Source organism: Garra rufa, chromosome 20 (assembly GCF_049309525.1).
Source record: "Garra rufa chromosome 20, GarRuf1.0, whole genome shotgun sequence".
Taxonomy (NCBI): domain Eukaryota; kingdom Metazoa; phylum Chordata; class Actinopteri; order Cypriniformes; family Cyprinidae; genus Garra; species Garra rufa.
In genome coordinates, this window is record NC_133380.1 from 25,309,661 (window position 1) to 25,337,251 (window position 27,591).

General features: G+C 37.1%; 1 protein-coding gene across 2 annotated transcripts in view; it reads right to left on the reverse strand.

The window, feature by feature from the left end:
• Nucleotides 1–27,591, reverse strand: part of nlgn1 (neuroligin 1) — a 293,385-nt gene that overhangs the window by 159,326 nt on the left and 106,468 nt on the right. The window contains exons 3-4 of one of the 2 annotated variants that reach the window (XM_073825377.1): nucleotides 19,652–19,711; nucleotides 12,406–12,558 (exon numbers count right to left, since the gene is read on the reverse strand). In XM_073825377.1, the coding sequence (XP_073681478.1) occupies nucleotides 12,406–12,558; nucleotides 19,652–19,711 (213 nt within the window). The remainder of the gene's footprint in view (nucleotides 1–12,405; nucleotides 12,559–19,651; nucleotides 19,712–27,591) is intronic. The other variant, XM_073825378.1, reaches the window with a different exon arrangement.

Below are 27,591 nucleotides of genomic sequence, written 5' to 3' on the forward strand. Positions count from 1 at the left end.
CAAATGTTTCCCGACAAATCATTTAATATGCCATTTAAAGTAAAATAAATAATTATATGTATTAATTATAAACAATAATTAATTACAATAATAATAATAATAATAATAATAATAAATCCCTGTTTTAAATAATAAACAATGTCTTATATGATTTATAGATAGATATTGTAATATTAAAAATATTAAAAAATAATGATTAGGATGTTTACCCTGCAATGTACTTTTTACTTGACAGTTACACTGCATGCCATTTTAAAGCAATTAAATTTAAGAATTCAGAATGTAGCTCTGTTATAAAAACTTTCCTTGCTTTGATGCAGCTTTAATGTGAAGAAAATGTGTTCTCGATAAACTAACCATAACATAATTGGCTCACAATGCCATGAGGGGGCCCAGAGCTCCATGGAGGCGGTGGGGGTGTCCTGAACGCCAGCGGGTGCCACATACGATTTCACAAGACTTCACAATTGGAGCCTTCAAACACACAAAAAGCAGGTAGCACAGAAACCAGTGGAGTAAATAAGATTTTGTGGAGACCAAACAGAATAAACGGAATTACAAGAGCCAAGAAGCTTGGGGCTGCTGACTAGAGATATAAATCTTTATCTGTTGGGGCTACAGGCTAACCTCTGATTAACTGCATTTGGGGGAAATTTACAGCTGTGGATCTCCTCAGCAACAAAATCATAAATGAATCTCACTGAGGGATTGAGGCAAGTTACAAGGACCAGGATGAATGACTTCAAGGTTCTGTAGTATGTGGTGATCTGAATCCCGATAATCGAGCATGCTCCAGTCCACGCAAGCTCTATAAACAGACCATCAAAACTCAAGGTGTTTCAAAATCACAGAGGGAGAGTTCAGAGTCCCATTCGCAATCTCAACATGAGACGTACCAGGGGCCATACGCTCGGGCCTTAGATCCACATGCAAACTTTATAAGTAGAAAAAGCTCATTTCACTTATCTCTTACTTCCAGAGTACACAGGACACAGAATATCAAAACCCAAAGATAGTCACAACCCTGACTGCTCCCTACAAACGTGCCAAGTCCGGCTGAAAACGCTGACAGAAAATGAGGGGAAAAAAAACATTCTTTTCCAAAAGCGTCCCCTGTTCTGACCTCTAAAATGAGTCTTGGGTTAAAAGACCGCTAAATCAATATGCAGGGCCACATCAGCAAGAAATATCACCTGCGAGGCAGCAGGACTTACGGCAACACCCAAAAGAATACCACTGCTGTAGAGAAATAGTTTGTTGAAAATGAACATTCAGCCTTCATTTATTCATTTTCATGTCATTCCAAACGTGTATGTCTTACTTTTTATGAACACAAAAGAAGATTTAGATCTTTTAACAGTTTCAACGTCAGTAGGGTCTAAAACAGCTGGACGGTGGAGCCCATTGACTTACAATGTCCATTTCACAAAAGTATGGACATTTACTTAACTCCATGTCAGACAAGATGTCTTTCTTTCTTCAGTCGAATTAAGGGTTTTGAGGAAAACATTCAAGGTTTTTCTCCATATAGTGGACTTCAAAGGGGATCAACAGGTTTAGGGTCCAAATTGCAGTTTTAATGCAGCTTCCAAGGGTTCTACACAATCCCAGTCGAGGAATAAGGGTCTTATCTAGCAAAGTTATCAGTCATTTCTAAAAAAATAAATAAAAATATATACTTTTTAACCACAAATCGTCATCTTGCACTAGTAGGACATCACGCATTACATAATCACGTTGGAAAGGTCACGCATATAGGCAGAAGTACCAACCCAGTGTTTACAAAGCAAATGTTTAACGAAAGTCAAATGCCCTATAAAAAAAAGGTAAAACAACATTGTCGGATGATTTTGAAGAGTTTTTCGCCCTACCGAACTGGAGTACAGACAAAGAAATTAACTTGCGTGACCTTTCTAAAATGATTACGTAATGTGTTCAGATCACTGTTAATGTTTGGTTTTCACATCGCCATGGTTTTCAATGACTGTTGCCTAAACCAAGCATAAGTAGATTTTAGATGTACTGTATACTTTGGGATGACTGTCCCACAGGAAAGTCCAATGATCATCAGCTTCAGTCTTTGCATCAAAGGCATCACAATTCTTGCCAAAATGGCCTTATACTTCAAAGAATCCATGATATCCTTCATACGGTCATGATTTCCACTTCCTGCTACAGTAAATCACCCCCATAACAGGACTGACCCATGTTTGATGACGGGGATGGTGTTCTTCTGCTCATAGGTTTTGTCTTTTTTGCACCAGACATACTGCTGATCCATAGGTCCATAAAGTTCCAGTTTGGTCACATCAGTTCATAAAACTTCCAGAACTCCACAGGTCTACCTAAATGAATTTTAGTATGTTCAAATCAGGCTTTTTGTTCTTCTTGGTCAAGAGTGGCATTTGGCAAGATGCCCCAAAATGAAGGCCATGCTTGTCGTGTGTTCATCTTATACTCTGCATTGAAATGTTTTTCCTCCTTTCATCGGGTCATCCTGAAAATCTTTGGCTGTACAGTGCAGGTTTTTCCTCAGCTGTTCTGATCAAACATTTTGGGATATTATGCTTTTTCTTCAACACTCTCAAAGGTTTTCTAGTACAACACATTTTAAACTGCTGCCAGCTGTGTATCTAGGAACTTTACATTTCTTGGAAATCTTCATGTAGCCTTAGACCTTCTAAAATAATAAATTATTTCTTCTCTATAGCTTTTGTGAGAGCTCAGTTGACTTTGTCATATTTGCTACTCAACTTCAGCACATGCATGGGCTAACTGTATGCATGTGTAACAGCTCAAGCTAATTCTCTTTTCTAATAGAGTTGCCAGTAATCTGTTATAGATGAAATTTTTATAAAGTCCTGCATCTTTAGAAAAGCTTGTATTTGTAAAATCAGTCTCTGGTGTACTTTTTTATTTTTTAGAAAATGATCATTTCACTAAATAAGACCCTTATTCCTCAGCTGGGATCGTGTAGAGCTCTTTGAAGCTGCACTGAAACAAAAATTTGGACCTTCAACCTGTTGATCCCAATTGAAGTCCACTATATTGAGAAAAATCCTGGAATGTTCCTCAAAAACCTTAATTTCTTTGCGACTGAGGAAAGAAAGGCATGAACATCTTGAATGACTTGGGATTGAGTAAATTATCAGGAAATTTTAATTCTGGAAGTGAACTAATCCTTCAAAATAAATGTGCCAAAATAGGTACTGTAGAAAGGGGAAAGCATATCTAGGGAATCTCCATGGGAATTGTAATTGAATGTAATGCATGGGGGGTAAAAACCCAAGCACCAAACCAAAGATTTGTTCCACCCTCAGAGGTTTACACGCAATCCATTCTGGCTCAGAGGGTTCCCTGGCTTTGGTCCTGCAGTGTAGTTCATTTCTGAGGTGTTAAACATGTCCATCTGTTTTCCCCAGGCAGAAGCTACAGCACCGCGTGAATCCCGGCGAGCACCTTGATCATCCGCAGTGGCAGTTGGTCCCAGCCGAAAAGCCCATGAGCGTACCCGGCTAATCTCTGGCTCCATGGCAGAGATGGATGGAGGCACATGGTCACATCCATCTGCTGGTAGCCTCTTGCTTAACAGACCCTGCAGTGTGGCTGGAAGTCAGGGTGGTCATCCTGACGACGAGTCCCAGACGTGGGAGAGGAGTCCTGCGCGCCCTGGGCCGTAAATTACTTGAGCTTCACATGCAACTGTGTTTGAGTTCAATTTCTCTCCCTGATACAGTAAATAAAACCTTGAGGGTACAGGCAGTTATTTCATCCTCAAATATTAGATAACATCCTTTCCCAAACTACTCGATTGTTTGGCCCAGTGTTCAGTCCCTGTCTGCTCTATTTTACAATTGCTGTTGAAAAGTTTGGGGTCAGTAAGATTTATTCATTTTTTTTTATCGAATAAAATAATATTTTTTTTATTCAGCAAGGACGCTTTAAATTGATCAAAAGTGACAGCAAGGACATTAATAATGTTACAAAAGTTTTCTATGCCAAATAAATGCTGTTCTTTTAAACTTTCCATTAGGGATGTAACAAAGTCTCATGACACAATAACACTGAAATATGTCCACGATACAATATTTATTGTGAAAAAAAAAAAAAAAAAGAATTAGAATTTTTTTTTGTACATTTTAAAGTTAAATTATTCTATCTAATTCACTTTGATGGTTAAAAAATTTTAAAGCTCCAACCCATGTTCTTAACTTAAGAAAACTTAAGTCAGAAAAAAGTCAGTGAATTGGCTTGTACCTGAACTTTAAAGGAGACTCAACCGCCTTTTATTTGTGGTATACTGTCTCAGTCTAAATTTCATTCACACTGGTGTTTTAGGTAGCCAAACAAATTAGAATATAATAAATAATAACAACAATGACAGCAATAGCCATATATTATAAAACAATTGCACTCCAAAATACATTAAAATGTATTATTTTTGCTTTACACTACAGTAGGGAAATTACACTATTTATACTTTTTTCGTAGTTTCTACAATTGAAAGAGGTATTTTAAATTTGGATTGCAGTAAAATATGCAGAAAAGGTTTTTTTGAAAAAGGTTCTTCAGTTTTTTGGTGTTCATAAAACTGTTCACTGAAAGGCTCTTTGGGGAACCAAAAATGGTTCTTCTATGGCATCACCACAAAAACAACCTTTCTGAAAATGGAATTATTCCAAATATTCAAAATGGAATTTAAAAAGCTTTCTCGACTCTGGTAGCCAGGAATCTATACTTTTGACATCAGTAGTAAACGTGTGGTTTCTGCTGCTCCTCTAAGTTCAAAAACAAACGGAAATCTGTCATCAAAAAGACTCTCATCAGCACCGAAAGTTCTAGTGCGAATGCAGCCTTTTCTCTTCTCAAGATCCCTAGGGATTATGATACTCCACAGAGAGGAAAGTGTCACCACAATCTCATTAACTCGTGCTTTAAGTCCAGGAATGCATGAAATCATGATGTCAAACTTCCATTGTGGATTCAACAGCACACCAAATTTGACTACTTATTAATATCTACATTGAGTCTAGCCCGGGGCAATCCACATGTCAGTGGAACCAGGCCAAAACCGGGAACCGAGAAAGAGAGATAGCGAAAGGAAGTAAGAGAGAGAGAGAGAGACTTTGGAAAAGAGGAGGAGGAGGAGCCGTAAGTGAGTGGGCCCAGATGGACATCTGCTGCACTCTTGCAGGCTGAACTAATCCCTTCGGTTAGCGGTGCTCACAGGGTAAAGCCTCTCTGATGGCAGATGTCCTCTGTCCTGTGTCGCTTGCCTTTTTGCCCTCTACCAATGCATCCACCAGTCATGACCAATGAGGCCCATTACTTAGAGTAATGCACACGCATATACATACACTACTGATTCTAGTGCTATTAAATCTGTAGGGTAGCATGAAAGCTGGGTCAAAACCAGAGGTTAACACATTGCATCAAACGCATATCGTTATGCCTACTGTTTAAGTCTAAGCTTTACAAAAAGGGAGAAAAAACATTTATACACAATTTTGTAAAAATGTTTTAAAACAAGTTTGTGCTCACCAAGGCATTGGTAATTTTATGAACACAAGACCCAAAAAGCCAGTACTAGCTAGCACTGGAGGCAAAATAATGGACGAGGGACGATCCCGCACAGTTGTTAAATGCTTGTTAAGATTAATAAACACCCTCCAATGAAGCATCTCCCCAGACACACTGCTTTCTGAATAGGGTCAGACATCATACATGCTTCTTTAAAGACCCTGTGGCGTGCTTACACTTAAGCAAGCACATGACTGAGGGGAACGAGAGGAAGAGAGAAAGTAGGTGATAAAGGACGCAGCGCTGAAGGCGAAAACGCAGAGAGAAAGTGAGAGAGAGGTGGAGGTTGGAGAAAGCAAAAGACTAATGAAACTGAAACATCAGGGGTATTTGTTTCAAGGGAGAAGAAAATTAATAAGCATGAAAAATAATAATCCTCAACGCTGGGCCACATGGAATGATTAAAGCAAAACAGCAAACCAATTATTACAGGGTGAGCAATGCGGTGAAGTCTTGACAAAGAAGTAAACAACCAAACTAACCGGCACGCGAGCACACACACACCTCTGCCGCCGACTGCATCTGTTTTACACCAGCGCAGCATCCAGCCGACCACTCTCACACACTGACTAACAAGTGCTGATGACTCAAATCACAACCCATTTAGATCTAGTTAACAGTTCTACTGTAATTCAGTGTGTCATTCGTGAGCAGAAAGCAACGCACTTTAAAAAAAGGAAATGTATTGGATTTAAAAAGCAGTAGATGGGTTTTGGCAATAATATGCTTTGTCTTCATGTAGTTTTCTTGTCTTATCAGGCCTTAGCTGGTTATAGAGGTGTCATGACACTGGGAAAATAAGGGTTGAATAGATTGTAGTTGATCTGTGTACGGTTCGGCCCACGTGATCTGCAGATTAATTGTAAAAATGAACCATAATAGACTAAAAGTTTGTCATGTGTACATGTTTACACACTCTGCTAGCATTTGAACATACATATACACACAAAATTATGACAACATACCCATCTATATACCCACAATATGCAGTGAGGAAGCCCATTTCCACCACTAAATTAAACAAAAAAAGGTTAATGCGACTTTATCTGACAATTAATTTTTTTCTTAGAATTGTCACAATTGCGAGTTATAAAGTCAGAATTGCAAAATAAAAACTCACAATTATGACTTTTTTCTTGCAATTGCGAGTTTATATCAAGCAATTCTGACTATTTTTCTTAGAAATGTAAGATATACTTTTATTTATTTATTTTTATTTAGTTGCGGAAACGGGCTTCCGTAATGCAGTGATATTTTATCCTCGATTCGTACATTTCTGTACCTAAATACTATTGACCTGATTTTATTTGTTTCACTTTGTTGTGTTGTATTTATCTATGCTTGTAATATGTGTATTTGTTCTTATTTTTTACTGGCTGTTCACTTGTCGTTAATCGTGTTTGATCTTTCTTAATTAGGCAAGTAGTTTTAGCTATGGGTTTGAAGAAGTACTTAGCAATAAGTAATAAATGGAAAGCTGAGTTATAGTGAAATATTTTTTTTTCTTGATGAATCAAAAAATGTGAGTTATGGATCCATTAAACCACTACTGGGAAACCAGCTAGCCATTCAACAAAACTAGCTAGAAACCAGCTAAACACCAGACTATCCAGGACTATGTTAAATGAACCAAAACCATATCAAACCAGCTTTGGCTTTTAGCAGCGTTGTGGGAAACCATTTTTTGGTAAGCTAAATGTATTAAAAGTCATATTTACCTTTGCTCTGCGAAATTTCACTGTGAAATCCTGTCATTGTAATAGAAATTCAGTTTGTGAAAAAGTTAAACAGACAAGTGTTAGGTTTGGAAGTTACTTGTGGTGACCATACATCTTCTTATCAACCAGACATGCCCTGGTCGGGATTTCTAAATTGCATAAAATGTCCAGGTTTTGTCTGTTGACGTGCTCTCAATGTTTTCCAAAACAATAGGAAAACAAAGCCAAAACCTAGTTGTTTTGGACATATGGTCAATTTTGATAATGAACAATAACAACACCTTAACTCTAGTTATTTATTCAGTATGGATGTGATGCTATTTTTGGTTTAACACTTTGTGCTATTGGCTAGATTTAAAGGATAGTCGTTAAAGAGAATTGGGACACCGGCACCGCCAAAAAAAATATGATGGTGGTGCTCGGTAAAACAGGCCCTTATGCCAGCTGATTAGCTGTCATTATCTGACAATTAATTTTTTTCTTAGAATTGTCACAATTGCGAGTTATAAAGTCAGAATTGCAAAATAAAAACTCACAATTATGACTTTTTTCTTGCAATTGCGAGTTTATATCAAGCAATTCTGACTATTTTTCTTAGAAATGTAAGATATACTTTTATTTATTTATTTTTATTTAGTTGCGGAAACGGGCTTCCGTAATGCAGTGATATTTTATCCTCGATTCGTACATTTCTGTACCTAAATACTATTGACCTGATTTTATTTGTTTCACTTTGTTGTGTTGTATTTATCTATGCTTGTAATATGTGTATTTGTTCTTATTTTTTACTGGCTGTTCACTTGTCGTTAATCGTGTTTGATCTTTCTTAATTAGGCAAGTAGTTTTAGCTATGGGTTTGAAGAAGTACTTAGCAATAAGTAATAAATGGAAAGCTGAGTTATAGTGAAATATTTTTTTTTCTTGATGAATCAAAAAATGTGAGTTATGGATCCATTAAACCACTACTGGGAAACCAGCTAGCCATTCAACAAAACTAGCTAGAAACCAGCTAAACACCAGACTATCCAGGACTATGTTAAATGAACCAAAACCATATCAAACCAGCTTTGGCTTTTAGCAGCGTTGTGGGAAACCATTTTTTGGTAAGCTAAATGTATTAAAAGTCATATTTACCTTTGCTCTGCGAAATTTCACTGTGAAATCCTGTCATTGTAATAGAAATTCAGTTTGTGAAAAAGTTAAACAGACAAGTGTTAGGTTTGGAAGTTACTTGTGGTGACCATACATCTTCTTATCAACCAGACATGCCCTGGTCGGGATTTCTAAATTGCATAAAATGTCCAGGTTTTGTCTGTTGACGTGCTCTCAATGTTTTCCAAAACAATAGGAAAACAAAGCCAAAACCTAGTTGTTTTGGACATATGGTCAATTTTGATAATGAACAATAACAACACCTTAACTCTAGTTATTTATTCAGTATGGATGTGATGCTATTTTTGGTTTAACACTTTGTGCTATTGGCTAGATTTAAAGGATAGTCGTTAAAGAGAATTGGGACACCGGCACCGCCAAAAAAAATATGATGGTGGTGCTCGGTAAAACAGGCCCTTATGCCAGCTGATTAGCTGTCATTATCTGACAATTAATTTTTTTCTTAGAATTGTCACAATTGCGAGTTATAAAGTCAGAATTGCAAAATAAAAACTCACAATTATGACTTTTTTCTTGCAATTGCGAGTTTATATCAAGCAATTCTGACTATTTTTCTTAGAAATGTAAGATATACTTTTATTTATTTATTTTTATTTAGTTGCGGAAACGGGCTTCCGTAATGCAGTGATATTTTATCCTCGATTCGTACATTTCTGTACCTAAATACTATTGACCTGATTTTATTTGTTTCACTTTGTTGTGTTGTATTTATCTATGCTTGTAATATGTGTATTTGTTCTTATTTTTTACTGGCTGTTCACTTGTCGTTAATCGTGTTTGATCTTTCTTAATTAGGCAAGTAGTTTTAGCTATGGGTTTGAAGAAGTACTTAGCAATAAGTAATAAATGGAAAGCTGAGTTATAGTGAAATATTTTTTTTTCTTGATGAATCAAAAAATGTGAGTTATGGATCCATTAAACCACTACTGGGAAACCAGCTAGCCATTCAACAAAACTAGCTAGAAACCAGCTAAACACCAGACTATCCAGGACTATGTTAAATGAACCAAAACCATATCAAACCAGCTTTGGCTTTTAGCAGCGTTGTGGGAAACCATTTTTTGGTAAGCTAAATGTATTAAAAGTCATATTTACCTTTGCTCTGCGAAATTTCACTGTGAAATCCTGTCATTGTAATAGAAATTCAGTTTGTGAAAAAGTTAAACAGACAAGTGTTAGGTTTGGAAGTTACTTGTGGTGACCATACATCTTCTTATCAACCAGACATGCCCTGGTCGGGATTTCTAAATTGCATAAAATGTCCAGGTTTTGTCTGTTGACGTGCTCTCAATGTTTTCCAAAACAATAGGAAAACAAAGCCAAAACCTAGTTGTTTTGGACATATGGTCAATTTTGATAATGAACAATAACAACACCTTAACTCTAGTTATTTATTCAGTATGGATGTGATGCTATTTTTGGTTTAACACTTTGTGCTATTGGCTAGATTTAAAGGATAGTCGCTAAAGAGAATTGGGACACCGGCACCGCCAAAAAAAATATGATGGTGGTGCTCGGTAAAACAGGCCCTTATGCCAGCTGATTAGCTGTCGGAGAGCAGTTTTATTCAGGGGGGCATGACGAGAGCGACTCGCTCCATAAATCTACAACAGTTCTGATAATGACACTCAGACGGTGTGCAGTGCTATAATCCATTAGGCCCTCTCACCATTACTGCACCTTTCCCAGAGGCTGCTCTGGAGCTTAGCCGAACCCCAGACAACCATGAGAAAAACATAGCAACAATAAATTAAGGGTTGTGGCATGCGAGCACATGCTTAACCCCCCTAATGGATCTGTGTGCCTTAACTAGAAAAAAATAGCCAATCATCAGCAGTGGATTTGTTATAAAAAGCTAAGGGCGAATGAGGGAAGATGGCTGCGAGCTGAATCATTAGTGGAGAAAGATCACATTGGGCCTCATTTACCAACGGAGAGATATACTATGATGATTCGGATGCAAATAACTGAGGCTAATTTCAGAATTCATACATGCATTCTTGAATTTTTATGAAGCGCAAGCTAACGACACACACTAACAGATGCCTCATGCAACCAGCATATTAGCATCTGGTCAAAATGGTGACTTCTATGTGAACAACTTCATTAAACTGACAATAAAAACCTTCTTTAACAAGCCTATTTGAACAAACAACCCACAAATTGAACAGTACACGAGTTATAGTCACTTACAGCTCTTATTTAATTGACAAGTCATCAGTTTGACTGACATTGGCTGCAGCAAGGCTTCTTACTGGAACAAAAAAGAGGGATCATATCTCTCCAGTTTTAGCATCGTTACATTGGCTTCCTGTAAAGTTTAGAATTGATTTTAAAATAGCTGTCTGTGTGTATAAGGCTTTATCTGGACTTGCACCTACATTTATATCGGACCTTCTGACTCCATATACTCCTCAAAGTGCACTTAGGTCTAGTAATCAGCTTCTCTTAACTGTCCCACGTTGTCACTGTAAAACAAAGGGTGGTCGGGCTTTTTCAGCTGCAGCCCCCAAACTTTGGAATAGTTTGCCGGAAAATGTGAGATTTGCTCCTTCATTAGCTAGTTTTAAATCACTTCTCAAAACATATTTATTTGCTCTGGTTTTGATTAAGGTTATTTTAAGGTTCTGATATCAATTTGCTCTTATCTTATTTTATTGTATTATGTTTTATCTGATGTGTGTTTTCTTTTATGTTTTATATCTGTTGTTGTTGTACAGCACTTTGGTGCAACTCTGTTGCTTTGAAATGTGCTATAGAAATAAATTTTGACTTGACTTGACATTCATTGCGTAACTCTTCCATGCTATTACTACTGAAGATCAAATTGACCCTACATGACAAGTCACAGCTTAAGAGCTTACAATTGGCACATTTCCCCCAATAATTACCCAATAACCAACATATTCCAAATTAAACATCGACTATGTTGGCATTTAGGATGTTATGAAATTGATCAGACTGAAAATTGAAAATGACCCTCAACAGCAGGCTAAATTGATCAGTACTGCATTTCTAGCTGAGAGTTCTGTTATTGTATGGAGATTTAGAAGACATTTAGAAGATTAGATTAAAAATATAGAAAAGGAAAGATTAAAAATAAAAAAAAAGTTTTGATGGCTTTGTCAGATCTTATTCTAGTTACTGTGCATTCACTCTTGAAATGCATTTCTCCAAGTTTCCAAGCAAGTTTACATAATTTTAATCTGAAACAATAACTTAAAAATCAAGAATAAAAACACGGGCTTGTGTATCACGAACATAGAGACACATTTGCATAAAAACCTCTGATAAATAATGGCACCATCTTAGAAAAGCAGCAGTTCCAATAGATACTCAATCAAAATGACTATTTCTTTGCTAACTGCATTTGTACATAACTAAAACATCACCTAACTTTCCTCTGATAACAGATGCTAGACAACTGGAATCTGGCAAACATCTTATCTTGGAGAAACCAACCAAAGCTTATTAATCCAACACCATTTGCTTGAAGCAATCTCAATCATTAATTAAAAACACCCGAATTAAGTCTCTATCCACGCATCTGCTGCAGTTAAAAATGATAACTGACAGAGGAAAACGAACAGCGATGTGGAGTCAGAGAGACACATACAGGCTAGAGGTTGTTTTGTGATTGAAACTGGAAGGTCATAAAGCTTTGATAGTTCCAGTATTTACTATCACCTTAAATCACACACAACTACAGCAAACTTTTCTATAATAAGTTTCCATGCATGCGCGCCGCTGTGAAAAACATTGCCACTTCACCCGTTTTACGCTTATGAGCTTGAGGCTATTCACAGGCAACTAAATCATCCTGCACTGGAGGAAAACCATACCTCAGTGGAGAGAAACAAAGCTAAAACAAGCCATTCAGAGGACATCGTATGGGGCATGATGGGTAAAGTTCAGCAAAAATCGAATTGCTTACCGAGCACACCAAGCCGATAGTTAACGGTTATGACGATGACGTTGCCGTAACTGGCCAAGATGCTTCCGTCGAACATATTTGCTGTTCCTTCCATGTACGATCCTCCATGAATGAAAACCATCACCGGTTTGGGGCTCCCGCTTTCACGAATGTCTGGAAAAAGGAGGATAGAAACGATTAAATGACAAATTACAGTAGACAGCTGGAAATGCATTCAGAGCTGAGGGCTCCCATTTTGCTCAAATTGGCCACATTGGCTTTATTTTTGAGACGGGATCAGTTTTAGAAATGAGCTCATTAATTTCCTAGGCAATATGAATGTCATGTTCCTGGTGATCGAAAAATTCCTGTTACTTTGATTACGTCCATTTTTTTCTAAAGGGGCCTGTCGGTTATAAAAAGTTGGAATTAAAATGGGCATTTTGATTTCTGAAGTAATGCTTTGAATTAACTACATGACTAAGAAACAAGGTGGGCAAACTTAAAGTAAGAGGGCCTCGTCTCTGCTCTCCGAATAGGCTCTGTCTGCAGCTTCACCTCATCTTCTCGTATCCCATTTTTCTTTTAGCAATGAAAATGGCACACTTTTTAAATTTCCATACATTGCTTAGGCAAAGTAATCCACTTTGGGAAAATGGTCTCTGTCCGAGAGGGAGGTATTTTCAAAACACAAATGCGATGCAGATGATAACTTTCGTCTTGCTTGAGGGAGAGTGCCATTTCATCATGGTTGCAAAGCCTTCACATAAATCTCGGGTTATTTTATTGGGCGTGCAGGGACCTGCTTCTGGGAGGTCTCGTAACAAGCGAAAAAACAAATGAAAAAAGCAATCATTTTCTAAAACAATTTTCTTAAGGCCCCTAAACTAGACCAACTCTTGCCAAATGTGCACACAATAGTTCTTTTTTTTTTTTTATCAGACAGCGTAATTTCTCATTTGTTTTCTCTTCTCATCTCAGTTAACTCATTTTCTGTCTTCTTGTAAAATGCTCAAAGTAAGATTTGCATAGAATGGATCTTCTCCTAATGTCTCGATGCCTTCTCATCTCACCTTGCTCCTTTCTGTTCCATCTCTTTGCCTCTTCCAAAATGCTCAATGCAAAACACAATGGTTTTGTCTTTGGTAATGTCTCGTCTTGTATTATCTTGTCTCTTTTAAACTCATTTTGTCTCACCTGGCCCCATCCTGTCCCATTTCTTATGTTCTTCTCTTCCAGAAGTTTAAAGTGATATTTCCACAGCATTCAGTAGATCTTCATCAGTCAGCATCATTTCTCGTTTTGTCTCTTTTCATGTCCTCTTACCTCGTCCTGTCCCATCTCTTCTGTTCTTAAACAATGTTTCACTTGGCCCCATCCTGTCCCATTTCTTATGTTCTTCTTCTCCAGAAAGATTAAAGTGAGATTTGCACACAATACAGCAGAATTTCTCAAGTCAATGCAATTTCTTGTCATCCCTTTTAAGTCTCATCTTGTCTCTTTTTGTGTCCTCTCACCTAGGCCCGTACCATATTTTCTGTTCTTCAACAATGGGTTTGTTTTAATATCTTATTGTGTCTTATCTCATCTCTTCAAGTCTCATTTTGTCTTACCTGGCCTTGCCTGTCCTGGCAAATATCTTTTTTCTTTAAAAATGGGTTTGTCTTTGTTAATGTCTCATCTTATTTAATCTCTTCTAGTCTCATTTTGTCTCACCTGGCCCCATTCTGTCCCATCTCTTATGTTCTTCTCTTCCAGAAAACTTAAAGTGAGATTTGCACAAAATACAGTAGATCTTCATCAATCAACATAATTTCTCGTTTTGACTATTTTCGTGTCACTTTACCTCGTCCTGTCCCATCTCTTCTTTTTCTTAACAATGGGTTTGTCTTTGTTAATGTCTCGTTTTGTCTTATCTCATCTCTTCTAGTCTCATTTTTTCTCACCTGGCCCCATCCTGTCCCATTTCGTATGTTCTTCTCTTCCAGAAGTTTAAAGTGAGATTTGCACAGCATTCAGTAAATCTTCATCAGTCAACATAATTTTTTGTTTTGTCTCTTTTCGTGTCCTCTCACCTCGTCCTGTCCCATCTCTTCTGTTCTTTAACAATGTTTCACTTGGCCCCATCCTGTCCCAATTCTTATGTTCTTCTCTTCCAGAAAGCTTAAAGTGAGATTTGCACACAATACAGCAGAATTTCTCAAGTCAATGCAATTTCTCGTCGTCCCTTTTCAAGTCTCATCTTGTCTCTTTTTGTGTCCTTTCACCTCTGCCTGTACTATATTTTCTGTTCTTCAACAATAGGTTTGTCTTTAATGTCTCATTGTGCTCATCTCCTCTAGTCTCATTTTGTCTCACCTGGCCCCGTTGTGTCCTATCTCTTATGTTCTTTTTCTTCCAGAAAGCTTAAAGTGAGATTTGCACACAATACAGTAGATCTTCATCAGTCAACATAATTTCTCGTTTTGTCTCCTTTTGTGTCCTCTCACTTTGTCCTGTCCCATCTATACTGTTGTTCAACAATGGGTATGTCTTTGTTAATGTCTTGTCTCATCTCTTCTAGTCTCATTTTGTCTCACATGACCCCCGTTCTGTCCCATCTCTCATGTTCTTCTCTTACAGAAAACTTAAAGTGAAATTTGCACACAATACAGTAGATTTTCATCAGTAAATGTAATTTCTCATCTGGTCTCTTTTCTAGTTTTATCTTGTCTCTTTTGTGTCCTCTCACTTCCTCCTGTCCTATCTCTTCTGTTCTGTTACAGTTGTTTTTGTTAATGTCTTGTCTTATCTTGTCTCTTCTAGTCTCATTTAGTCTCACCTGGCCTTATCATGCCCATTTCTTATTTTCTCTTCCAGAAAGTTTAAAGTGAGATTTGCACACAATACAGTAGATCTTCATCAGTCAGCATAATTTCCTGTTTGGACTCTTTTCATGTCCTGTGTCCTGTTCCCTCTTCTTTTCTTTAAGAATGGGACCATCTTCTGTTAATGTCTCATCGTATCTAATCTTGTATAGTCTCATCTTGCCCCCGTCCTGTCCCATTTATGCTCTTCTATTCTAAAAAGCTTAAAATGAGATTTGTTAACAATACAGTAGATCAGTAGACTAGTCAACATAATTTCTCATCTTGTCCATTTTTGTGTCCTCTCGTCTCGTCCTGTCACATCTCTTCTGCTTTTCAACATTGGGTTTGTCTTTGTTATTGTCTTGTTTTGTCATATCTCGTCTCCTCTAGTCTCATTTTGTCTCACCTGGGCCTGTCTTGTCCCATTTCTTCTCTTCGAGAAAGCTTAAAGCAAGATTTGCACACAATACAGTAGATCTTCATCAGTCAACGTAATTTCTCGTCTTGTCACTCTGCGTGTCCTCTCACCTCGTCCTATCTTTTCGTGTTCTTCATCAATGGGTTTTTCTTCATCTTTTTTAGTCTCATTTAGTCTCACCTGGCCCTGTCTTGTCCCAGCTCTTATGTTCTTCTCTTTCAGAAATCTTAAAGTGAGATTTGCACACAATACAGTAGATCTTCATCCCTCAGCATAATTTATCATCTTGTCCCTTTTCAAGTCTCATCTTGTCTCTTTTGTGTCCTCTCATCTTGTCCTGTCCCATCTCTTTTGTTCTTTTACAATGAGTTTGTCTTTGTTTGTGTCTTGTATTGTCTTGTCTCGTCTCTTCTAGTCTCATTTTGTCTCACCTGGCCCTGTCTTGTCCCATTTCTTATGTTCTTCTCATCCAGAAAGTTTAAAGTGAGATTTGTACACAATATAGTAGATCTCCTTCAGTCAACATAATTTCTTGCTTTTCGTTTTTCTTGTCCTTTCACCTTGTCCTGTCCCATCTTAAAGTGAAATTTGCACACAATACAGTAGAATTTCTTGTCTTGTCTCTTTTCTAGTCTCATCTTGTCTCTCTTCATGTCCGCTCATCTCGTCTTGTCCCATCTCTTCTGTTCTTCTCTCTCTCTTTTTTTTTTTGCAAAGTTGGATTTTCTTGTCTCACCTACTTTTTCCATCTCTTCTCCTCCTTATCGCAGACGCAATGTCTCATCTTATCTCTTTTTGTCCCACCTTGTCTCAACTTCCCTTTCATCTCTTCTCCTCTGTTTCAGACATGTAATGTCTCATCTTCTCTCTTTTGGTCTCATCTCACTCCTTTTGTGTTTTATTTTTTTCTAAGAGTGAGATTTCCTCACAAGAGTTTTTCTTTATCAGGCAACGTAATGTCTCATCTTGTCTCACCTGGTTCCTTACAAATTCCATCTTTTTGGTTTTCCTCTTGCAAAACAGATTTGGACTCAAAGATTCTTCAATGACTCTTCTCTTTTATCATCTCATCTTGTCTCACCACTTCACTTCCCGTCTTTTCTTTTCTCTGCAGTGTTGTCTATGAAAAAGTGCTTTATTAAGCTTTGAACATTTAAAAAAGATCTTAAGATCCATATATAATCCAGCAGCTTTTTTAAATTAAGCATTAATTAGGTTTTAATATCTCACATTCATTTTGATGAATGAACTGAATGACCCACGAGCCACAGAAGAATGTAAACTAGCACAATGAATCAGTTTCCATCAAGAGGAAATGAAAGGAAGTGAATCCTCAGAGACATGAATACTCCATTGATCCCCGCTGTCTTCATTCAGACTGACAGAAATACTCTTCATCAGCAGGACAGATTTCGTGTGGGCATGTGCACACCAGTCTGTATTCTTCTGTATTCAGTTTGTATTCTTCTCAGTCGTTTATAAATGTCATACAATATGTCAAATGTCAAAGATAAGTCCAGAGTACCGTTTTCTTCAAAACGTCACTCCTAACATGACTGGAGTTTTTCTGTCTCTGATGTAATGCGACCAACTATGTTGACTTTTGCAAATGGTAAGGTTTGTAGAGACTTAGAGAGTAAACTATGTAGAGTTTGTTCAGGTTTTGTGAAAGTCAGTGGGGTCTAATGTTGTTTAGCCTTCATTGAATGGACAAAAACAGTTGAAACATTCAAATAATCTTCAAATAATCAAATTATGCGTTCCGCAGATAAAAGAAAGCCACTTGAGTTTAGATATTTTTACTTCTGTATAATCCACTTCTTCAGATTTTCGATTTGGCACAATCTAAGACCACATACTTACAATGTCTCTTGGGCCTATTGCCACAGATTACTTGAAAAAGTCAATAAACGTTGTACCCTTCATAGTAAAGCGCCAGATTAATGAACGTGTCAAAAGCGGCTATTGATTTTGGTGATAGTTTGCTTTAGTAAATCTCCAGCAAATAGTCATATCTGGAGAATCCCTTGGCATTTGAAGTTGTTATATGTGATTGATGATCCTGGGATATGGCCCGTATGCAGCTTTTACCTCAAAAACAAAAATGTAAACTAATTAGAATAGATATTAATATCCGTGAGTGGGCCACTGATGTGATCAAGCCAATTACTGGATCTATGAAATAAAATCTGAGGAGCTGGTTGGCGAGAACTGTCGCCGATGCCACGGCAGCTGGTATAAGCAGTGTGCAGTAATAAGGTAGCGTTATGTCTACATAATTAATGTGCGCTCTGTGTCTCCTCTCAGCCCTATCAGCTGCAGCTGTCTAAGAGCCAAACGGCAGCCCTTTTCCACTTAGCAAAAAGCAAGCGCAGATAGGCCTGAGGAATTTGAATAAACGTGTTTACCTAAATGTTTAGCTCGTCTGGCTACATGAATTCACTCATACATCGGGTTTAAAAAAAAGTGTTACTGAGGTACTTTCAAGCAAAACTTGATGAAAACTGTGGTAATTTACGTTAAGCTGTTTCACCTGATTTCAAAACACGAATAGCTCACATTTTAGCTATTTTAACAAGGTGCTTACTACTTTTCTGGGCCTTGAACGTGGTAGTTGCGTTGCAGTCTATGCAGGGTCAGAAAGCTCTTGGATTTCATCAAAAACATCTTCATTTGTGTTCTGAAGAAGAACAAAGATCAAGTTGAGTAACTAATGACAGAACTTTCATTTTTGGGGGAACTATTCCTTTAAATGCACCAAGCAAGGTGTGGGCTGACACACTGGGCCACATTGGAAGTATGAGGAGATCCTTGAAAAGAAGAAGTTGTTGTTTTTCACATGCACACCATTGTTACAAATCAAAGTAACAGCCGATCACTGGAGACGACTTAATAGGTCTGAAACCATGTTGCAGTCATTGGGAATCTCTTGGTTTTGAGAAGACTTTGCCATTGTAGCTTAATGGGCATCTGTGAGTGTCCTGAAGGTAATTCAGACCAGGCCTCTGAAGATGCTGAAGTGTGCAGCTGATTTCATCGATGAGAGTCTTCCCAGTACTGTATATCGTCAGGCCTGCTTAAGAGGATTACTCTGTCAGTTTTCAAGAGAGTTCATGCGAGATACTCTGCGGGATTCACACTGTATATTTGTGTTGCTGTAATCTTTTGATGTGCAGATCAAAGCGAGCAGGCTCTTTCCTGGTTTTAGCCTCCACTAATTGGTTCTTATTTCATTTGATTATACAGGAGACAGTCTTCACTGGGCTTCTGTTCTGACATGAACACGAAAGGAAATGCTTTTATCACATACAGTCACTCAGGGATTATTATCATTAGATTTTGTACCTCTTTTACAGTCTACAGCCCAGACATTAAATCGATGTGTTAATTTGTTGTGCATCTCTATAGATTTTTGCACAACCACTAAACATCAGGCAATTAAAAGTCGTCTCAACGGCTGGACAGTAATGACTATTGATGCACCGTCTGATGAAATGCAGACGTGGCATTTCGGATTCCAGGAACATACAATGTTGCTTAGGAAATTTTTGTAGGGGCCTTCCGGTTGAATTTTGGAAGATCAATCTGTGATTTTTTACTTTTTTTTTTATCGAGGGGATTACCTCAGAATATATATATCTGTTTTTTTAAAAGGCAGAAGGGTTGAAAAATCATGCAAAAAAGTGTTAAGAATTAATATTAGTTTGTTTGTTTGCTTGTTTCGGTTTGTTTAGGTGAGATGCAACATATAAAATTAAAAGGAAATGATAATAAAAATATTCAAGCAAAAACCTATGAAGGGTTATTAACAATTATGTGTATCTGGAATGACAGGAGACAGGTCACATCAAGCAAAAACGACAAAACACATCCAGCAAAAAACGAGCAAGAAAAAAAAAATCTCCACTCTCAAAAAAGGACAAGAAATTTAAGAAAAACAAAGAAGAAAAAACCGGAGGGTTCCTTGTCATGCATATCAGTTTGGCATCAAAAAAAATACCTTCATCCTCAGCACCGTCATTATCAGCTAAATCATCATTCTGTTTCTTTGAAAGAGGACCTAGGATCAAGAATGGAAAAGATGGAGCAGAGAGAAAATACAAGAGCAAACAAGCCTTCAAAAAGTGCTTCAAAGACACAAAGAACTCGCATTGAAATCCTTGGCTTTAAAAACGATAGCGTATTTAACCAAAAAAGAAAGAAGAAAGAAAATCAGAAGGGAAGATCTAAGCTAAAAATGAAATCAAACAAACATTTTTAGATGTTTACAAAGTTGTAAGACAGAAAAGAAACTCCTTGCTGCCTTACCGATTCATCTAACAGTTCAAGTGCTTATCAAGGGGACCAATGCTGTTTTTACCAGGGTTAACTATTCAATGCTGGGTTTTGACAGTCAAAAATGTTTAAACATGTTTCCCTTTTGCAATAATGCACATCATTTTCCAACACATTCAACAGCCAATGCACTGCGTTGTTATTTTACACCTGTGTGTCATTTTACAGATTACACCTGATTCAATTTGACTGACATTTGGTTCTGAAATCAACAAGAATCTACATGCTCACTGTTTGCAAAATAATGCAAAGAGGCACGGCAGAAATAACAACGCAAGTCAGAGGCCAGTGAAGATTAATACAGTTTTCTTGCTTACTGTTTTTAGTAATTTTCAAAAATGCAGGAAACACTCACACACAGACATACAACAAACACTGATGGACTTGTGCACGCAGGAAGTGCATTTAAAATAAGCCAGCACCAAGCCAAAGGTTTCAGTGCGCATGCAGGGGTGTGTGTGTGTGAGAGAGAGAGAAAGAGAGAGGGGCAGGAGGATTGGGGGATGAAGCAGCTCTCTCAGCCAAAAGTCAATCTGTCCATTTAATCAGACAGCTGGGGCCAAAACTCATGACCCACACATTCTAATGGACCACACAGGGGAATGGAGAGGGCCGTGCGCTGCATTGCGTCCATTTTATTTTGGTGAAGCACTGTGTTTTTGGTCTGGGCCAAGACCTTTGTAACTCCAAAAATGGGTTGAAAATGACAGCTGCTGTTTTGAATAAAAAACATTGTTAATATTTAAGGCTCTTGCGCTCGGTTTCCACTGAAAAATAAATAAACACGGTGCATTTGCATATAAAAACAGTGGCTAAACACAACAGATAAATATTCAGTGCAATGAATCAGGCCAATCGATGTCCTGTGTTAAACTTATGGGAAAATGAATGGAAGAAATGGAAGAAAATGTGAAACATTTGATTAGGTTAAAAAGCACATTCATTGTCATCATATAAAGCTAAAAATAAAGACAAAAAAGTAATTTGCAATTGTTTTGCATTTAAATATGGTGCCAAATTCAGTGAAAACAGAAGATACAGTTGAAGTCAAAAGTTTACATACACCTTGCAGAGTCTGCAAAATGTAATTTATTTTACCAAAATAAGAGGGGTCATACAAAAAGCATGTTATTTTTTATTTAGTACTGACCTGAATAAGATATTCCACATGAAAGATGTTTACATATAGTTTCACAAGATAATAAGAATAGTTGAATTTATAAAAATGACCTTTTTCAAAAGTTTACATACACTTTGATTCTTAATACTGTGTTTTTACCTGAATGTTCCACAGCTTTTTGTTTAGTGATAGTTGTTCATGAGTCCCTTGTTTGTCCTGAACAGGTCCCACAAATTCTTTGGATTTTCAGCATTTCTGTGTATTTTGAACCCAACAATGACTGTATGATTTGAGATCCATCTTTTCACACTGAGGACAACTGAGGGACTCATATGCCACTATTACAGAAGGTTCAAATGCTCACTGATGCTCCAGAAGGAAAATACATGCCAGGGGTGACATTTTCTTATTTTGCCTAAACATCATGTTTTTGTTCATTTAGTTCTGCTACAGAAGATACACTTACATTTCCCAGAAGACAAAATAAGTTACATTTATCCTAAAGTTTTCACTCCCGGCTCTTAATGCATCGTCTTTCCTTCTGAAGCATCAGTGAGTGTTTGAACCTTCTGTAATAGTTGCATATGAGTCTTAGTTGTCCTCATTGTAAAAAGATGGATCTCAAAATCATACAGTCATTGTTGGCAAGGGTTCAAAAATGCTGAAAAATCAAAGAATTTGTGGGACCTGAAGGATTTTTCAGAAGAACAGTGGGTAGTTTACCTGTTCAGGACAAACAAGGGACTCATAAACAGCTATCACTAAACAAAACAAAGCTGTGGATCATTCAGGTAACAAGCGTATGTAAACTTTTGAATGGGGTCATTTTTATAAATTCAACTATTATTTTCTCTTGAGGATTATTTGTAAACGTATTTTATGTGAAATATCTTATTCAGGTCAGTACTAAATAAAAAAAATAACATGCATTTTGTATGATCCCACTTATTTTGGTAAAATAATTAAAATTTAGCAGATTCTGCAAGGTGTATGTAAACTTTTGACTTAAACTGAAAACAACAATAATAATACTTTCACTGAAGTTGACCCAGTGGCAAAAAATTGATTTGACTGGAATTAAATAAAAATTACAATTAATGAAATGCATCACTGGTGTCTATGAAATCATTTTAAGTGTTTTAATCACCATTAGCAGCCCTGCAAAGAAAATAATTTAATAAACAGCAAGTACAGAGCAAGAATTGACTAAATCCTTGTCCGACAACACAACTACCACAAATAAGCTTGCACAATAACATCAACTATAATGAAAATGACCTCAATATCCCTGTCTTGCAGCCTCATAGTTCTGTAGCTTATTACACAGAACGATTTTTATCAGTAGATAATTGCTTTGAGAGCAGTCTTCATTATGTAGCGTGGAGAATTCGAGCGTTGCCCAGACTCTAGCTGACATGAGGGCCAGGGGTGAAAGGAGCAAGCAGACAGGCAGCGGCAGAGATCAGGCCTGACCGAGGCCTGGCTTAGAGTTAATCTCGCCATCAGTAAAAAACATGTTCGCGAAGACTGACTTCCTCTGGATTTAAAAAAGCTACTATGGAAACTTAGTGTTTCCATCAGAAGTGTCAAAATAAGATCTCTACAGAAGAATATCAACTATAGACCGCCTTTTATTTACTAGATTTACATTTTCTGAGGAAAACACTTCTGCTCCTATGGCTATGACACACCAAGCTGACATGTCAGTCAGCCCAGTTTATTCGGTGTGTTACACACCACTGACACTAGTTAGACCCTGTCGGTGGCTTTTTGGCCGATTGAGCGTGTTGAATCTGTGTCAGGCAGTTGGAGAGAGAGATCACTCTGATTGGCTGTTCAGCTTAGCGAAACAGTGCATGAGACGAAAATGAAAGTAAGCAAACAATGAAGTTAAAGGAGAAGTTAACTTCCAGAACAAACATTTACAGATAATGTACTCACCCCTTGTCATCCAAGATGTTCACATCTTTCTTTCTTCAGTCGTAAAGAAATTATGTTTTTTGAGGAAAACATTACAGGATTTTTTTCCATATAGTGCACTTCTATGGTGCCCCGAATTTGAACTTCCAAAATGCAGTTTAAATGCGGCTTCAAACGATCCCGAATGTGGTTGTAAATGATCCCAGCCGAGGAAGAAGGGTCTTATCTAGCGAAACGATCGGTTATTTTTTAAGAAAATTACAATTTACATACTTTAACCTCAAACGCTTGTCTTGTCTTGCTCTGCCTGAACTCTGTTTTTTTTTGTTTTTTTCTGGTTCAAGACAGTTAGGGTATGTCGAAAAACTCTCATCTTATTTTCTCCCTTAACGTAAAAGATATTTTAAAATCATCCTATATCACTGCAGAAGTACCAACCCAGTGTTTGCAAAGTGAACATGCAAAGAAGATCAAACACCCTTAACAAAAAAGGTAAAACAGCGATGTAGGACAATTTTGAAGTTAAGGGAGAAAATGAGATGGAAGTTTTTTTTATACCCTAACTGTCTTGAACCAGAAAAAAATAAAGTTCAGGCAGAGCAAGACAAGACGAGTGTTTGAGGTTAAAAAGTAAATTGTAATTTTAAACATATAAATAAATAAACGTTTGTTTCGCTAGGTAAGACCCTACTTCCTTGGCTGGGATCGTTTACAATCGAATTTGGGATCGTTTGAACCTGCTTTTAAACTGCATCTTGGAAATTCAAACTTGGTGCACCACAGAAGTCCACTATATGGAGAAATGAAATGTTTTCCTCAAAAATCATAATTTCTTTACGACTGAAGAAAGAAAGACAAGAACATCTTGGATGACAAGGGGGTGAGTAAATTATCTGTAAATTTTTGTTCTGGAAGTGAACTTCTCCTTTAAAAGCGTACACAAAATTTCTCTTCTAAGAGGATGATTACATAACACTTTTTAACTAAAAATGTAACACCTTTTATTGGTTTTGGCCTGAAAATGCGAACTTTTTGACATTACCATTATGAGTTATTTCCTCTAAAGCAAGAACTCTAAACCTACATTCTAGTTGGTTGTTGATTGTGTATAAGCACAACTTTTTGGCCCATATGCAGGCGATGAGAGGCAACAACAAGTCAGCTTTTGTTGCCTCCAGTTCTTTAACGTTGGTTTGATGTGTCACAGGTTTTAAAGGGTCAGTTCACCCAAAAATGAAAATTACACCATGATTTACTTACTCTCAAGCCATTCAAGGTGTATATAACTTTCTTCATCTATTAAAAAATATCCTGGCTCTTCTAAGCTTTATAATGGCAGTGAATTGGTCTTGAGATTTTGAAGTCCAAAAAAGTGCATCCATCCATTATAAAAAGTGATCCACACGGCTTCAGGGAGTTATTAAAGGCCTTATGAAGCAAATCGATGCGTTTGTATAAGAAAAATATCCACATTTTAAACTTTATGGTCCGTAATAGAGAACCAGGTTTTGTTTACAGCAAGGGAAAACCAGTCTCCTCTTGGCTAATATCAAAATCCTCCAAAATTTTTCCTTACAAATTTTTCCTTACAAATCCTCGTTTTGTACTTCTAACTTATGCTTACGTGTTTGTCACTTCTCACCAGAGTTTACAGTACACCTACATTCTGCATCATTAGCTGGAATGCCACTCTTTTGTGAACGCATATGCGACAGTTAGCGGCAGCTAGAGATTACAGTTTATAAAGCCATAAATATGGATATTTTTTTCTTAAGAAAAGCCTTGTGGATCTCTTTTGAATGATGAATGGATGCACTTTTTGGACTACTATTGGACTATTGAATCTTAACAGCCATTCACTGCCATTATAAAGCTTGGAAAAGTCAGGACATTTTTTAATATAACTCTGATTGTATTCGTCTGAAAGAAGAAAGCCATATACACCTAGAATGACTTGAGGATGAGCAAATCATGGGTTTGGGCTTTAGTTCCTCATAAACAGGATATGTATACTAATTGTTTTGGGCCGAATCAATTTCCACAGTTTGAATACTTGAGGTTAAAGTTTTAAAGTAAACCTCTAAGTGAAATGACTAAGGAATACCAATACAGCGGCGCTCCACAAATGTGCACTAATGTTCCCTCAACGAGGGTTTAAAAGCAAAGTTTACTGCAAAATGTGTTCGCACTTTTCTAAACGTAATCATCTCACAATGTAAAAGCCCTTCTCGTTCTGTAATAACAGGATGTCTGTGTTTATGTCTCATCAAATCAATCCATTATGAGCTAAGCTTTTATTTAAACCACACGTGTATCTGTTCTCTAGAAGCCTGGAAATGTTTTGAGGTGGTGAAGGGCATTTATTTTCTTTCACCAGCCTGTCACTTCATCCCTGAGAGGGGTTACGGCCGCCGCTGGACCCCTTGGTGTGACCTCTACATCTGGGTTCACCTCTGTCCCTCTCTCTTTTTTTCTTTCTCAAGCAGGTTCCAGTCTGCTGATCAAAGGCACCAGAGTTCGCCACAAATCCACTGTGTGACCACAGGTACTGCAACCCGATCGTGTGTCCGGTAGGAAGCAACACGCACACAGACAGACTCCACAATCATGCGCTCTTTCACTGTCATAACACGGTAGATTGATTTATCATCGTTCAACTGCCTCTGACTCGGCCTACAAAAGCATTTCCATATCCGTCCTTATGCCCGCATCGATTGCTATTCACCTCTGACTGATAAACTGCTACTTCATACCCGGCCACTGTTTAATGCAGTGCTCCGGTAGGATACACCCGACCGCCGGGACTCCGGGATGCTGACTGAGTAATCGATGCTTAGAGGTGGACTGAGTTGAGATTGAGCCCATTGACATCTCTGAGCATTTGTCAAGAAGCCTCTCTCAGACTCTCCTTTGAGCTTCAATGCTCATTAAGGAGCCATAAGGAGCCACCAGTATCTGACGAGACGGTCTCCGTGTCGATTTCAGTGTAAATGTTATAGGAAAGGATGGCGAAAAAGCATATTAGTATCATGAAGCTTGACTGTGCCCTGCATGGCAGAACGCAATAAGTGCTGATGAGTATAATCACACACTCGGCCGAGATCTTAGGAAGATGTATGTGTGCTCTGCTGGGAAGGCATTTGACTCTTTGAGGCTGGGTAATTTACCCACTGAAATGGCTAGAGAAGATATGTTTTATTGTTGTTTTTGTCTCTCAGATAAATAAGTACAACAGGAAACAAATGCGAAAGAGTCACTTTTACCTAAAATGCACTGAATTAGAAAAACTGTCCAATTGTTTTGGACTGTTTTTAATGTTTAAGTAGGAGTGGATCTCACAAAAAAAACATGTAAACGTTCACCCAATAAAACTAAAAAAAAGGAGATGATATTTGCATTTTACATTTAAAAAATGCCTGTTTCTAGGACTTTTTGCATTAAATTGAATGAATGTTGATGGTTATTAAACACATTTTGGCACCACATTCTCATTTAATGCCTCTGACTTTTTTTAGATTCTTAAATATATTAATAATAATATATCCCATATAGAATATAATAATATATATTTTTTAATTATGTCATCCTTATTTTTTCCAATGGTGATTTTCATGAGATTCTCAATGCAATGATTTATTGAAATAAGTGTAAAGTTAATGCTAACATTATGAATAAGCACTTATATAATAATTTATATATTATTCATACAATATATTTACATTATAATGATCCTACAATTAGAATTACAATAATATATACAATATACACACAGAGCTGTAATTAGATAGATTACAATTTATAATGCTCATAATCAGATTACATTTACTTTTTATGGATTTTATGGATTACATATTATTACATATTATTATTCACACAATGACAGTAAATCATTCAAAATGTATTGATTCTCTTTTACTAAAATTTCTACATGTTCCTACCAAAAATCCTACTGTGTGTCATACAGTTTAGCTTTGACTATTTTCACAATACAGAATGGTCATATAAATAAATTTTGCAAACAATGCTTCTGAATTTGTGTATAAAAAGCACCTCTCAAACATTTAGACACTGTTGATGTATGGTTTAATTCATTTAATTATGTTGATATCAAAAAAAGTGAATACATTTTCTTTCTGTTTGCTTTTTTATATCAATATGGTACGTTTAATGGTAAGTTTAAAACAAGTTAGATAAAAAAGTAATCAGAATGCATTACCCAAAATGAGTAACCTAGATTACATTATTGAATATAGTTTGTCATGTAATCTGTAATCAGTAATGGACTACAACTTGTAAGTAATCCACCCAGCTCTATATAAATAAATACACTTACTAAAGTTTTGTGAAATTCACTCAGGGATGTGTGGAATGAATGTCTCTGCACTTAAAAACACTGTCCACTGACAAAAACATCTTAAAAACTAGAGTAAACAAACATACACAAGCTAGGCAAGCTGTCCTGTTCTTGCCTAAGCTTCAGTAGTTTCAATGCTTTTGGTGAGGCTTGCTATTGATGTCATGAAACATGAGCTTGGATCGAGATTCTTTTTGTTTCTCATCTGTTT